Raw genomic sequence first — 14,025 nt, 5'->3', positions numbered from 1 at the left:
AACACGCCGTTCCCACTACAGCACCTACACATCTTGCCCCTGACCTGAGAGATGTGACCAGTGCAGATAAACTATAACCATATCAATATATAGTTTATTTGACCTTCAGTGCAGTTCAGTACAACCTGAAAACATTATAAATAAAAGCCACTAAGTTATAATGTGCAGGGTAATTTTGGCGGCACAAGTGGGCAAACATGGCCTGTCACATGTATCTATTGTTTTTTGCTGGTTCGTGGTTGCCCCTTCCAGTAAGAGGCTGGATTATTTGTATAATCTCATTACAGTGAGGTGATTAAACTAAGATTGAGTCAAGGGTTCAGCTGAAAGCGGCTCAAACTGTATCTGCACACACACACTTGCACTGTTCACTGTTTCTGCAGAGATACACTTTTTGTTGACTTGATGAAATAACTAACCAGGTAGGCTACGTTTAAGTATGTTTGATGTTACATTGCACGTTCAGTGTATCAGTGTGTATTTGATTGTTGCAAATAGTTGGTCTATGACAGGATTGTAGCCTAATAGTTTGACTCACCCTTTTAATAAATTACTTTAATACACTGCTGTTTTCATTTGTTTAAAAATTTATTTTCATACTTTCAAATTTTCTGTGGACTGTTTCTCTTTAAAAGTATGTTTGTGCTTTAATCCTTTTTTGTTCAATTAAATACTAGTGTTGTTTATGTAACAGTTAGGCTTCTTCAGGTCATAAATTTAATTGGTTGCCAGCAGAGCCGTTGAAAAACACCTATTTTTCAACGGCTCTGCTCGTCGGAATGAGGCCATAATGATCGAGTCATTGAATCATTTAGAATCAAACGATTCATTTAATGAATCGATCAACATCGCTAGCGTGTTGTACCGTGTTGATTCTCCTGTGGCTTATTCTGGAAATATTTTCGTTGGTGGAAAAAGAAACAGACAACGTATGTGTCAATATTGTGTCTAAAATGTAAGTTAGCCTACTCAATATCAACTTCGTTTATTAAATTGCTGTATAAACAATATCCTACTAGCAGTTAATGTGATCGATTTCTGAACTGAAAACCGGGGACATTTTTAGTTTCATGGTCAAAAAAATAATTGAAATCTCTCTTTCCTTTTTTGTTGTTATTTTTGTTGTTATTTGTTATTATATGTTATTTGTGCTTTTAAAATGTATATTACTCGGGCTTTTGCAGTGTACATGCAAAAAACTGAGACAGACTAAATCCAGAAGAACTGACACAACGATTTAAAGTTGGTTCGATGTTTGACGATTGATATTAGACAGATATTCTGCGAAAAACGTCAATAAATACTTAGTGGATGAGTATAATTGTATAAAAATGGCTTATTTTAAAAGCTTTAGCACGTAGAACTGAACACACATCGCAGTTTATTTGTTTTAATCCTCGACGATATGTTGCAACGCATAAAATATCTAGCAGCGGTGAGCTAGCGCTTAGTCCAGTTAGGGACCGTCTGCAAAGTACTTGTGAAAGGATAAAACGATAACGAAGTTAAAGGTGCTGTAGGGAACTTTTGTAAAAAAAATGTAAACCTGTCATTATGTCCTGACAGTAGAATATGAGACAGATAATCTGTGAAAAAAATCAAGCTCCTCTGGCTCCTCCCAGTGGTCCTATTGCCATTTGCAGAAACTCCATCGCTCAAGGTAAAAAATAAGTCCTGAATCACTAGGGTGCACCTATAATAAGTGTTTATATTCGGACTATTTTAGATTGCTTCGGGGATACCGCGGCGGAGTAACCCAGTACCTTTGTGATTCTTCATAGACATAAACAGAGAGAAGTAGTTCCGGCTACGATGTTCTTCCGCAAGACGCAAGCAGTTCTGTTTATTAACCGCTAGAGCGTCAAAAGTTCCCTACCGCAGCTTTAATTGTTTCCCATCAGAATGTTTTGTACAGTTACCAAAACAAGAGCAATTATTGCACCAAAGTCTTTGAAATATAAAAAGACAAACACTTATAAAGCTCACTTAAATTTAAATAAGAAATATTGTAAACATTATGTGATAGTGGTTATAATTATATTATTAATATTAATAAATATATTAATAAACAGTAAAACTAATAAAAATCATTATCATTCCATAATCCATTGGTTATGCAGTAGGCTGATTCATTTTAATGTTTGTTGTTTTTATGTTAGTACGAAACCAGAAAAAAAGGTACACGCTATTGAATTTTAAACCAATAAATAAATTCATTTAAAATAAATTATGTATCAACCTTATGGTGTGTGTCTTTGTTACTGGTTTTATACAAACATTTTTATATTTGTTTTAATCACAGAACTAGAATAGAAAACATGGTATTGAAATTCAACAGTTAAGACAAAGCTGGCAAAGATGGTTGTTTTGTAGTTGTTTTGAGAAGTTTGAAAAACTAATTTTTTATAAATTAATTTATAACACAAAGTTTTATTACACAACTTCAATGGGTGTGTCTTGTTAGAGATTAGACAAACATTTTGACTGAGGTTTAAGCCACAGAACTATAATAGAACACATACTATAGGAACCAATACATAATTTAGTTTACATTCAAAAATCGATTGCAAAGCCTTCCTCAGAGTCTCCAGTATTACTGCCCCTAGAGGAAGATACTGCAGTTGTTTTGACAAGACAAAACTATAGCTAAATTATGTCAAAAGCTTCAGAAGTTTCACAGAAGACAAAAAAATTACATTAGTCCAATTTACCCAAAGATTTTGTGAGACCTGGAGAGTTTATCTGTTCATTTAGGAATCAGAAGCAAGACACACCCACAGTGCATCCTGATTTGTATATGATAGTAAAAGAAGGCTGTAAATATTGTTATTTGGACAAGTAACATGCTTTGAAGTTTAAATATTCAACTGTGTGCATTCTAAATAAAAAAATGTAAACTTCTGAATGTCAAACTTGGTCAAGACAAGTGCAATATATTCCTCTAGGGGGCGGTAAACGGCACAATATTTGTAATACTTTGCAAGCTTTTTTTCAATCATTCCATTTCAAAAACCTTTGATGTGTTGTAATAAAACCAACATCTAAATGTTATTTTATGAACCTGTAATAAGACACACACCTAAGATCTGAGATTAATTTTTTATACATTTCACAAGTAAAGGGTTTTGATGGAATAATTGTGCTTTTTGCTCTTGGTTTTGCAATTTGCAGACGGTCCCTGTCCTGCACTTTTACATTATAAGGTCTATATGGTTAAAATACCTTAAAGTAGATTAAATCAGATAAAACACATTGCTTGTCCTTTTCTACATTTGAAAACAGTTAAAACATAGTATGTTTCTTGTTATTATGTTAAATCGTCTAAGAACTATTGAAGATTTCAACGTCAAACATCGAATCAACTTTATATCGGTCCAAGACATTTCTAGAAACCTTCCTGCAAAGCTACAGTACTGTGAAGGGTTTTTGGCACTTGTGTAAAAATGCTGTTAAGTGAGGGTGCTTTCAAAAATAATGTTTAATGTTAAGCAATTAACTTCAATTAACTAAATCCATTAAACATATGGTGCGACCAACCTTTTTTTTTTAAAGCTTTTGTCCTATGTGCACTTGCACATTGTTTTCAGGTAGGTTTCTTTAAGCATCTTGGAGACGTTGTAACAGTTATTCTAGATTTAGTCTGTCTGAATTTCTTCTGTTTCTTTAAGTAATCACAGACAGACTTGATTGTAGTGAGATCAGATCTCTGTGTGGAGCACTGGCTGTTCACAAAACAGACTCCTTGTGCATACAAAAATCTCACTGAATTATTATTACAATTAATGGCAAAAGGAATCTATATCTAATGAAAATGTCATTTAACATTGAAATTTTACAAATCACAAAACATCTAATAACATTTGGGTAATTTTTACACTCCTGGGAAAACAAATTAAATAAATATATACATAACACTTACTTACTTGCTGTGATTGATGCTGCTCTTTCCCACAGTGGCCTTGTTTTTGGGATGAACTAAGAAAAGGTCAGTTTTGGGGTGAGTAGGAAGTAAATCTTTAACTTCTCTTTTCTAGAGGTGCCTGTGTGTACATGGACAGGGGCAGCTCCTAATATCGACAGAGCAACAGAGATGGTAGTAGCACAAATAGAAGGACTGTGGGAACACAAGAACTACTGGAAACATCTCCCTCATTAGCATATGTAGTGTAAGTACACTTGCACCTTTTGTGAAAAAGATTTATACTTTAGTATACTTTTAAAAATGAGTGTTTTTATGAAAATAGTATACTTTAAGTGTGAATTGAATGTAATGTGGTTTGTTTAATTTATTTAAATTAGAATTCTTTTTGACATAAGTAGGACTAAAGTATATTTTTCTATGTAATTTTATTATTCTGTTATTAGTCTTTGAAATATACTTCAGAATGTCCTTACAAGAGATTAGTGTAAACTAAAATGGACTGAATTGTAATTTCTATTAAAACTTGTGTTATGCATTTAAAATATATTAAAATGTTAATGCATTAAAAATGTGTTAACTGTAAATGTAATATCACATAACACAATACATTTAAAATTATAATCAAGGACTGTACAAGCGTATCGGTTAACACATTCTTTAAAGCACAATTAAAAATTAAAAAAATGTACTTTGAAGTAAAACTTTGAAGTTGACATGATTACAAACTGCACTTTATAGAAGTGTATAGTGTGTAAAGAAATATGAAAGTCTTAAAGTAACATTTGATTTCAGTAATATATATTACACTGTAAAATGTTCACTTAACTTAAAAACCTGTTGACAATTCACGTAAATTATTTTTAAAATGTATTATTTACTTAATAATTTTAAGGCAACAGGTTTCTCCAATTTTTTTTTTTTTTTTTTTTCGGTCAACTTTACAGTGTACCTAGAAAGTACAGTTTTTAAAAAATATATAATATTTGAAATACACTACAAGTGCACATTACAATTAACTAAGCACACTTTTTCAGTTGAGATTAATAGATATATTGGGCTAAAGTGTGTATTATTTTCCTTTACAGTAATCAAGCGTAAGTTTTCTTTTCTTTCTGAAAAACGTTCAACCAGTGGGTGAGATGGTGGTAGCAGCACTGGAGTTGATGGGGTTCTTCTTTGGCCTCTTTGGCATGCTGGGGACCCTGGTAGCCACTCTTCTGCCCTATTGGGCAACGTCCGCACACATTGGCTCCAACATCGTGACGGCGGTAGTCAGCATGAAAGGTCTGTGGATGGAGTGTGTCTACCAGAGCACCGGAGCCTTCCAGTGTGAGACCTACAACACCCTTCTGGGGCTCACCACTGATCTACAAGCAGCCAGGGCCATGATGGTCATCTCCTCCATCTTTTCTGTCATGGCCTGTGCGGTGTCCACCGTTGGTATGCAGTGCACCATCTGCATGGATGGCTCTTCAGTCAAGAGCAAGGTGGCTGGGATAGGTGGTTCTCTCTTCCTCCTGGCAGGGCTCCTGTCATTGATCCCTGTGTCTTGGAAGACCCATGAGTTGGTGCAGACCTTCTACATGCAGAACATGCCAGCCAGTCTAAAGTTTGAGATAGGTGACTGCCTATACGTGGGCTTGGCTTCTTCGCTTTTGTCCATCCTAGGTGGAGGGCTGTTGAGTGCATCCTGTTGTGACGATTTGGATGGCAGCAGGGGAACCAGACGCCATTACCCCTACCCTGACCGCACTGGACCACGTGGACCGTCCCATTCAATGCCCTACCATCCAGCCACAAACCCCAACCTTGCCAACAAGAACCAGACCCTTAACAGCCGTACAAGCACTAGTACCCACTCCACTGCACCAGCTCAGGATTCCAGGAAATCAGCTCGGCAGAACACAGCAGCCGGGTATGATGTCACAGGCTACGTTTGAGGATTTGTGCTAATCGTTTTGCACCATTTTTCCTAAAAGCACTGAAGTGATTAATGCTTGGACTCTCAAAAGACTCTTATAATAGGCAGAATGTTGGATTAAGGCACAAGAAGAACAGACACACGCCAGAGAAAGAGCAGATGGTTTGATTGCATACAATATTTTGATTTTACTTTTGGCTTCTCTTCTTGACAAACATTGCTGTTCTTTTTTAAAGGTTTCAAAATTCCAAATAAACAATGAGATGGATCTGTAAATATGCAAAGCTAATATTTGACATTGACTTTTAAGCACTGGGTCAGTTAACTTTATTAAGTGCACTTAAAAAATATGTACTGTTTTTGTATTCATATGTAGTATTTTGCAATGTTATTGTGCATTTTAATGAATAATTTGTTAATTAGTCATTTTTACTTTGTCATCAAATTTAAATATACTCAATTTGAGCACTAAATGATCATATTCATTTTCTTAATAAAGTTCTGGGTTGTTTGTCTTTGGCCCCACACTCCTTACATAAAGCTCTGCTATTTTGTTCTAATCAGCAGGCACACTAAACATCTCTCAATAGGTAAATCACTACACTTCTCCTCTTCCTCCTTCAAAAGCACCATCACAAATATGTGATAATTTGGGTAATTATCCAAGCATCTGTATATTTAATAGTAGAAATGTAGACGGATGTGTTTTGAATAAGAGGACTGAGACTGCTGGTATACTTTGCCGTTTTTAAACTTGTTTCGTGGCACCCGCCGGGGGGCTGTGAGTGAAAGAGAAAAACACTGTAAATTTGAGCCAACTTAATAAATTAATACAGTACCTAAAGAGCCCATTACAATAGTGAGCAAAAACAGTAATACTGTATATTTTTTTGATCCAAAATAAATTATATAACACATTTTCTTTTTCATTATAAACATGATCTTCATTAGAAAAAAAAGTTCAAACTTTTCTGTGGCATTTAAAGTATATAAAACCCTGACAGAAAATAATTTAAAGTAAATCAGTTTTAATTAAAAGTGTGAAGGAAAACCATCCTGTTTTATTGAGAATAAAGAAAATAACATAGTGCTTTTTTAATGAGTGTCATGTAAATGTGCATATCTACAGGGTGGGCTGAGCTCATTATTGAATGGCGGACAGCGCCCTCTGCTGCTTCGACTCAATTATTTGTTTTTCAAATGAAAGACACGGAAAAGGCCACACTGCAAATGAGTCCTTTTTGTTATACGAAGAACCCTAAAGTGTCCTCATAGACACATTCTGTGCTGGCAACCACACATTCAAAACACTATGCTGTGTGTAACTTGTTCACGTTGAGGTTACGTTATCATTTAAACAAATGATTTACAGTGCAGGCACTTGAATCACTCCTGTTGAAAACTCGACTTCATTGATTTTAACTTCATTTTAATGTGTAACTATGTGGGAAAGGAAAAGTAGCAAACATCGCACTGAAATGTAATTGCCTCTTTTGGTGAGCCCTGTACACGTAAGGGTCACTGACTGAGCAAAACCTTGTATATATTTCAGAAAAGCAGAGGAAAAGCTTCTACACATGCAAACAGCAGAGCTAGTGTACAGTCATGCAGTGCTGATACTGGTGATTGAATCATCCTGGAATGTCCTTTAGAATAACTATTGTAATTAAATAGTTTGCTTGTTCAATTCATGGCGCACAAGGCGCAGGACACTACCAAGCGTTTTTGACGTCTAGAATTAAGTAATGGAGACAGGGTGACATCTGCTGGTGAACAGAAGAATTACAACTTTCTCTTGATAAGCTTGTTTTGGGAACAGACGGTGAGACATTCACAAAGTCACTTTATTTCCAAATAAACAGCATATGAAATTAATGTAAATGAACCATTTACAATACTGTTTACAAATAAAGAAAAAGCCTATTAAATACAGTTAGACAGGTTTCTCGTTGCATGATGGTTTTATACTGAAGGTGGTTTGGGATCTGCAGAGGGTGCATCGGTTTCTTTATTTCTCTCTCGACCAAACTCAATGATAAGTGGCTTTTCAAGCAGCTTGTAGCCATTTAACAAGTCTAGAGCTGCTTGGGAACTTTCGACGTCTGTGAAACACAACAAAATAAGTTAATCCAGATCTAAATAAACTCTGAGTGCTGATAGTATGCTATTCACTTTAAATTGTAGAAATGGTAAAATGGTGCCACCATTGTTATTATGTCCTGCGGTTCACATTTGAGAACCGGTCATATTAAATAACAGCCTGCGAAGTGAATTTAAGCCCTTAATGGTGGTCTGTTATGGGGGATAATAATGCACAACTTTTGTAAAATCTATCTCTTACCAGAAAATGTAATGAAAGCTTGGCCCTTTAGTCGGCCAGTTAGCAAGCGGTACAGAATGGGCTGCGTGTCGTCCTTCTGAAACCTCGAAAAGAGAGAAACCAGCTGAGCCAGCGATGCCCGTGGACTCATGTTCTTCACGCACAGGACCTACACACACAAGAGGGAGAGAAAAATTAAAGGATCATGTGACTGGAGTAATGGCTGCTGAAAATTCAGTTTGCCATCACAGGAATAAATGATGTTTAAAAACATATGAAAGTAGAAAACACTTTAATAATTTCACAATATTACTGTTTAACTGTATTTTTGATCTAATTAATGCAGCTTTGATGGGCATAAAAAAATTGACCCCCAAACTGAATATTACATCTAAATATTGTATTATATTAACATATTATAAATATATCTTACCAATGCGTTATTTACTTCATTAACATTTCTAAAGCAGTTATGTTGCTGTTATCCACACTTACATTAGATGGCGTTCCCCTCTGGTAGTTCTTAAATCGTGGAATATTTCGTATACCCTCTTCTGTCTCCCGATTGTTCTTGATCTGTTCATCTGAAATTTCCTCTATCCTTCCACTTACTGTAACAGGCCCATCATGACCATGGACAGAAGCTGCACTAAGTGTGCCAATGGATTGGCTTAATGTCACTTTTGTAGGTATAACCTTTTTTTCTTGAGCCTGTGGTTGGATGACAGTGTCTGACACGGAGGTTGGTTCTGAGCATGTGTGTTGGTTTTTGGTTGGGCCGGAATCATGGACTGTGGGAGTTTGTGATTGGTCTGTTTTAGAGCTTGGCGATTCACGTTGGATATTGCTAGCAATTTTTGGTTGAGGCAAACACTCTGAAATATCCAAAAAGTTTTTGTTCTGGTCTTCAAGAAAGTCTTTATAGAAATGATCCATTGCTATGACGGATGTCGCCCCCTGCTGGCTGCCTGGTGACTCTGCGGATAAAAAAAGCCGGTAGAGTATCAAACAGGGAAGTTCAAGCAAGCATCTAAATGTAAAACTACTTCATATTACTGTATTCTCTTAACCTCTGTGGTAAAGGGCAGTAAGGAAGCTGCTGCGGTCACTTCCTTGAAAAAGAGCCTTTTCGATTTCCATCTCCCTACGGGAAAGTGGCCGACTGCTTGAGAAACGCTGAGGTCTGGACAGCAGCTCTGCATGCGCTGCCATTTTATCCCGGATGACCTGCAGGCGCTCATTCCTGACCTCAGGTGCAATGCAAACCCCTCTATCCTGAGAAAATTGTGAATTGGGTCATATTGCAATGAGCGACTTACAGCTGACATCCTCCCCCCTTCAGATTTCTCACAATGCTTACAATTCAAAATCTCTACATTGAAAACATGTCAGGCGAAACTTACGGCCAAAATTAAGATAAGTGTAATCAGACCTTCCAAGAGCTTTCTGCTTGATCCCTGCATCTCCACAGCTCTATTTCAGCATCTGTAAGACCCAGCTCTCTCAGAGCGGCAAGTTCCTGATCCCCGTCCTGCAAGGCCTGGAACTGGGACAGACTCCTTACACCAGCTGCCTGTTCCCCGAAAGGCTTGTATACTGCTGCTGGAGCAAAGCATTTCTTCTTAGCGATACACCTAAAACAAATAAATATGAAAATGTGTGAATATTATAAAATGCACACACACACACACACACACACACACACACACATAACATAAAAACATAATTCAGTAGACAATAACAATACTGACGGGAAACTCCAATATCCACACCAATTTACTGTGTGCAGCAGATTAAAAATTATCTATCAAAATTCTTAATAGCTAATAGTTAACTGACCGGTCAATGTTTACATCTGTATCCAGTTGCTGTAGGAGCAGATTGTGTAGTTGTCTTTGGCCCTCTGTTTCTTGCTCTTCAGGGATGGGCACATCATCACCGGCATGACGAGTAATCCTGAAAATCACAAACCATTCCTGTCAACTGTTTTTCAACTTTTCATACCAAATACAATGAACTATAAATTCTCCCCACCACAAATGCATCCAGATGTTTTATTTATTTGTGTTAATTATGCTTATTCTGCTTCTTTTTTTTTGGCCAGCATAAATTAAAGACAGCACATCCATGACATTATCATGATTTGTAAATACAATTTAAGTGATACATTTGAATACAATTTGTGATTGTTCTTGCAATCATCGCACTCCTGGGTTCATGAGGTATAGTAAATTAGCAGCTGAAAATTAAAATTTCCAGTTGGTTTATTATTCACTATATTCAATTAAAATTCAATATTTTATTTTAAACGTTAAAATGGATTTATTTTACAGCTTTATTTGTTGTAAATTGTCGCGTTTTTATTCTCTAATTTCCATAATTTTTCACTCTTTGCAGTTAATGGTCCTACACATATTCTACGCAGTCTCTAAATTAATCTTAATAAAACCACAAAACAGCATTAAAACTGAACATAATACCTCTATATACAAACAATAAAATAAAACAGTTTTAAATTAAATGTAGCATCCCACCATACAACAAATGTGAGCGTTTGTATCACAATCGGCTTGCGATATGACTAACGTTAGCTTTATCGACACGAGACATCGGCTCTTTTTGAATACCACTAAAGGAATAAGTCTCCTCGAATCAGAATACGGTCATAGTATAATATGCAAGTAGTTTCAGATCAAAATCAAACATAACATTACATAAAAAAAGCTTTCAATTCACCCTTACCGCTGCATGTTTACATATAACCGCACTTCCTGTTTCAACAGGAATTAAGCTTCGCCTGAAAGGATCATGGGATATGTAGTTTAAATCAAAGGACAAGTCAGGCTTGGCGAGACTATGTAAATAGCATAATAGCATATCATGACAAACAAATATGAATGATAAAATAATAATAATAATAATATATAATATAATAACTGAGGAAATCGTTCAATTTATTCTGAGTTTGAACTTAAATTGTCTGTTAGTTACCATGCAAAAATAATAATAATTCAGCCCCACCAAACACAACTAATTAGCTTCACAAATACAGAAACTAAGGTGAAAATTTTATGATTAAAACAATTAATATCACGAAAACCAAGATTTCCCACGTCGTTTCAATAGCTGACGTTTAAAAATTCCACCCTAGCTGCAAAAACATTACAAAAAAAAAAGAAAATACAAAAATATAAACATTAGAGACAATAAAAAAGCTAAATAAAACAAAGTAATAAAATAGAAAAAATAAAAACAACAAAAATAACATAATAAAAATACAATACATTATGAGCTATTATATTACATAAGATTACTTACACGAAGACCTTAAATGCAGAGCAAATTCTCTTTATATACTTTCATATTAGTAGACACCGAAATCACATTCACATAACTTTCCATTTCTTTTAAAAAGACAATGACAGGTTTACAATTTGAAAATTAGCATTTGTGAATGTAAAATTTGCCTAAGAATATAATATTCCTAATTTTTATTGAGGAGTCTGCAAAAAACGCATTAATATCATTCCAAAACTTCTGACTATAGTGACATGACCAAAAAATGAAAACAAAATAAAATAAAATAATAATTTATATATATAGTGTACCACTGTTTCATCAGCATTCAAACAAAAAGGACTTGTTAGTTCGGTGTCAGCTCTTAACTTCTGTAAAAATTTCTTGACAGGATAAAACCTATGGATCAAGTTAAAAGACACTTCTTTTGCTTTGTTTGTTCGTTGCTTAAAACATGTTTTAATGTTTTTTTCCAGGATTAAAGCTAATGTTTTATAATCATTGTTCAATACTGTGTGTATTTGATTTCAGGAAGGCTTATTAGGCCTTGGTATATGTTGCTGGAAATAATGTTTTCTCTTTACTTTCTTCACAAGCCTTTAATAAAAAGGGGCTATAATATGATTAAACATCTTATAAAATTCAGAATTAAGTCTATCCGTTTCTTGGAGATTTGATGGCTTTTAAAGAATTAATAGCTTCCTCAGTCTCTTTGAATATGATAAATTTGCTCCCACTGCTCCGCGTGTGTGTTCACAGTGTGTGTGTGTGTGTACTTCGGATGGGTTAAATGCAGAGCGCATTTCCTATGCGATCTAATAAATGCCCCTTAAGCTTTATGTTTATATATTGTATCTAATTTGTGTTGTAAATCCACCAATTCTGCTTTTTCACAATCAAGCAAATTATCTACATTTTTAGACAGGAGATTTGTAAATTTACATATATATATAATATATATATTTTTTTCTTTATTGCCAAATCCCTAAAAAAAATGTCTAATATACGTGCCAATTTCATACTTATAATCTCAGGAACTACTTTAGCTGTTCTCCTGTCTAGTTTTATTCCTTTTTTTTAATGATCTTAATGATTTCATCTTTCACCTCATTATAAAAGAGAACCAATGAATTAAGTTTCCAGTAAAAGGAAGCCCCATACACATCAGAAGCTAAAAGGTGAGTGTGAATAAAAATGCTTTTATGGTCATATAATGGTGATGGCAAAATATCAGTAGAAGTATTGCATAACTCCTTTGCAGCTGCAAAATCAGGTCATTCAGAACACATCTCATGGTATTGACGTCACAGCCACGAGAAATTAACATAAGATCGCCCACATTTATGGCCCGCCCAGCTGAGAAACTATAGGAGGTTAATATTATTTTTAATGATCAGAAGCAGAGCACAGGGTTATTTTATTCTGTATCTAGATGTGGGGGAAATCTATCAAACGCTGTGCTGTTCCTGGCTGTAGGATCGAGCCCGTGTCTCTGCACAGCCTCCCAAAGGATCCCAGCATCAGAAACGACTGGCTGAAGTTTCTCTTTACCGACGTCCCTGATCGTTTCAGTCCGACCCTAACCATCTGTTCAGCGCATTTCAGCACGGACTCATTTGTGAACCTATCACAGTTTAATGCAGGCTATGCAAGTAAACTCTTACTGAAGGAAGGAAGAGTGCCGACTGTTTTTGTCTCGACACCAAACCCGCATTCCGTAAGTAAGACTATTTATTTATTACACGTTAAGAAGTTGGCTAATGATATTACATGACATTTCCATACAGAAACCATACCATGTAAGCCTCATAGCTCCTTATCACTTCATGTTTCCTTTTGCATCGTTAACTTCCTGTTTCAATAGGAAGTTAAGTGAAAGTGAAGCGGATTATGGGAAATGTAGTTAAAACCAACGGAAAAGGGAAACAAATATTTTAAACGGGGTATGTCATGGAAAATAGGAATGTCCTTGAAGAACCTGAATTGTGAACAGCTTATGCAAATAAAATATTTCACTAAGTTGTGTTATATTCTTCAAAGGACATGAAAGGCATGCATTGTTATGAATTGCCAAGGGGCTTTTTTTTAAATAATAAACTTAAGGGGTTCATTTGTTTTTTGTTTTTACAGAATACTTAACAGAAACACTACTCTATAGTTATCACATTTCATGAAAATACATTCTAACATTTAGACATTTTTACTTAACCCTGAAGCATTATATTAATAAGCAAACTTATTAATTTAATACACCAAATACTATATTAACATATGACTGGCCTTATTTATGACTCGCCTACGCCCACTCAAAGTGAAACTTCTGGATATAAAGGAAGAGATTCATCTAAACACATTCTTAAAATGCAGGGGGCATGTAAAATTTGTATGCAAGTGACCCCTAAATACAGTGATGATTCCTTTGCGAGCGACCCATTTATATTGTGAGAGAACTGGTATAATATTATATCAAAATACCCCCCCCCACCTCAAATAAATAAATCTAAACAATAATTTAACAAATAATAAACATTGTAAGTTAAAGTGATATTTAATTGGCTTTAGATT

The 14,025-nt window shown here is 35.2% G+C and overlaps 3 protein-coding genes across 7 annotated transcripts in view; 2 read left to right on the top strand and 1 right to left on the bottom strand.

Moving 5' to 3' along the window:
• The first annotated feature begins 338 nt into the window (after window positions 1–338).
• LOC127941446 (claudin-14) lies at window positions 339–6,358 on the top strand. 3 transcript variants are annotated; one of them, XM_052536487.1, is made up of 3 exons: window positions 339–422; window positions 4,035–4,166; window positions 5,054–6,358. In XM_052536487.1, the coding sequence occupies exon 3, from the start codon at window positions 5,062–5,064 to the stop codon at window positions 5,860–5,862; it is 801 nt and encodes a 266-aa protein (XP_052392447.1). In that variant the 5' UTR covers window positions 339–422; window positions 4,035–4,166; window positions 5,054–5,061; the 3' UTR covers window positions 5,863–6,358. The 3 variants fall into 3 exon arrangements, with proteins under 3 accessions (XP_052392447.1, XP_052392445.1, XP_052392446.1); XM_052536485.1 differs by having other exon boundaries at window positions 5,008–6,358; XM_052536486.1 differs by lacking the exon at window positions 339–422 and adding an exon at window positions 871–955 and having other exon boundaries at window positions 5,008–6,358.
• A 1,311-nt stretch (window positions 6,359–7,669) lies between these two features.
• rbm41 (RNA binding motif protein 41) lies at window positions 7,670–13,356 on the bottom strand. 3 transcript variants are annotated; one of them, XM_052537129.1, is made up of 7 exons: window positions 13,257–13,356; window positions 10,003–10,119; window positions 9,596–9,797; window positions 9,234–9,438; window positions 8,659–9,140; window positions 8,185–8,332; window positions 7,670–7,945 (listed from the first exon to the last, which is right to left on the bottom strand). In XM_052537129.1, exons 1-7 carry the CDS (start codon window positions 13,268–13,270, stop codon window positions 7,806–7,808), a joined length of 1,308 nt encoding a protein of 435 aa, XP_052393089.1. In that variant the 5' UTR covers window positions 13,271–13,356; the 3' UTR covers window positions 7,670–7,805. The 3 variants fall into 3 exon arrangements, with proteins under 3 accessions (XP_052393089.1, XP_052393091.1, XP_052393090.1); XM_052537131.1 differs by lacking the exon at window positions 13,257–13,356 and adding an exon at window positions 10,906–10,979; XM_052537130.1 differs by lacking the exon at window positions 13,257–13,356 and adding an exon at window positions 10,198–10,223.
• LOC127941755 (Krueppel-like factor 8) overlaps window positions 12,575–14,025 on the top strand; it is a 39,000-nt gene continuing 37,549 nt past the window's right edge. Inside the window, exon 1 of the mRNA XM_052537133.1 lies at window positions 12,575–13,177. Within this exon, the coding sequence (XP_052393093.1) occupies window positions 12,893–13,177 (285 nt within the window). The 5' untranslated portion in view covers window positions 12,575–12,892. The remainder of the gene's footprint in view (window positions 13,178–14,025) is intronic.

The sequence above is a fragment of the Carassius gibelio genome, chromosome A21, assembly GCF_023724105.1.
Source record: "Carassius gibelio isolate Cgi1373 ecotype wild population from Czech Republic chromosome A21, carGib1.2-hapl.c, whole genome shotgun sequence".
Lineage (NCBI taxonomy): Eukaryota > Metazoa > Chordata > Actinopteri > Cypriniformes > Cyprinidae > Carassius > Carassius gibelio.
This window is presented reverse-complemented; position numbering and strand designations above follow the sequence as displayed.

Coding starts and splice junctions, on each gene's coding strand:
- LOC127941446 (XM_052536487.1), top strand. CDS start 5,062: ATGGTGGTAGCAGCACTGGAGTTGATGGGGTTCTTCTTTGGCCTCTTT.
- rbm41 (XM_052537129.1), bottom strand. Junction 8,333..8,658: donor AGAGGGGAACGCCATCTAAT/GTAAGTGTGGAT, acceptor TTGTGTGTGTAG/GTCCTGTGCGTGAAGAACAT. Junction 7,946..8,184: donor AGCTTTCATTACATTTTCTG/GTAAGAGATAGA, acceptor TGTGTTTCACAG/ACGTCGAAAGTTCCCAAGCA.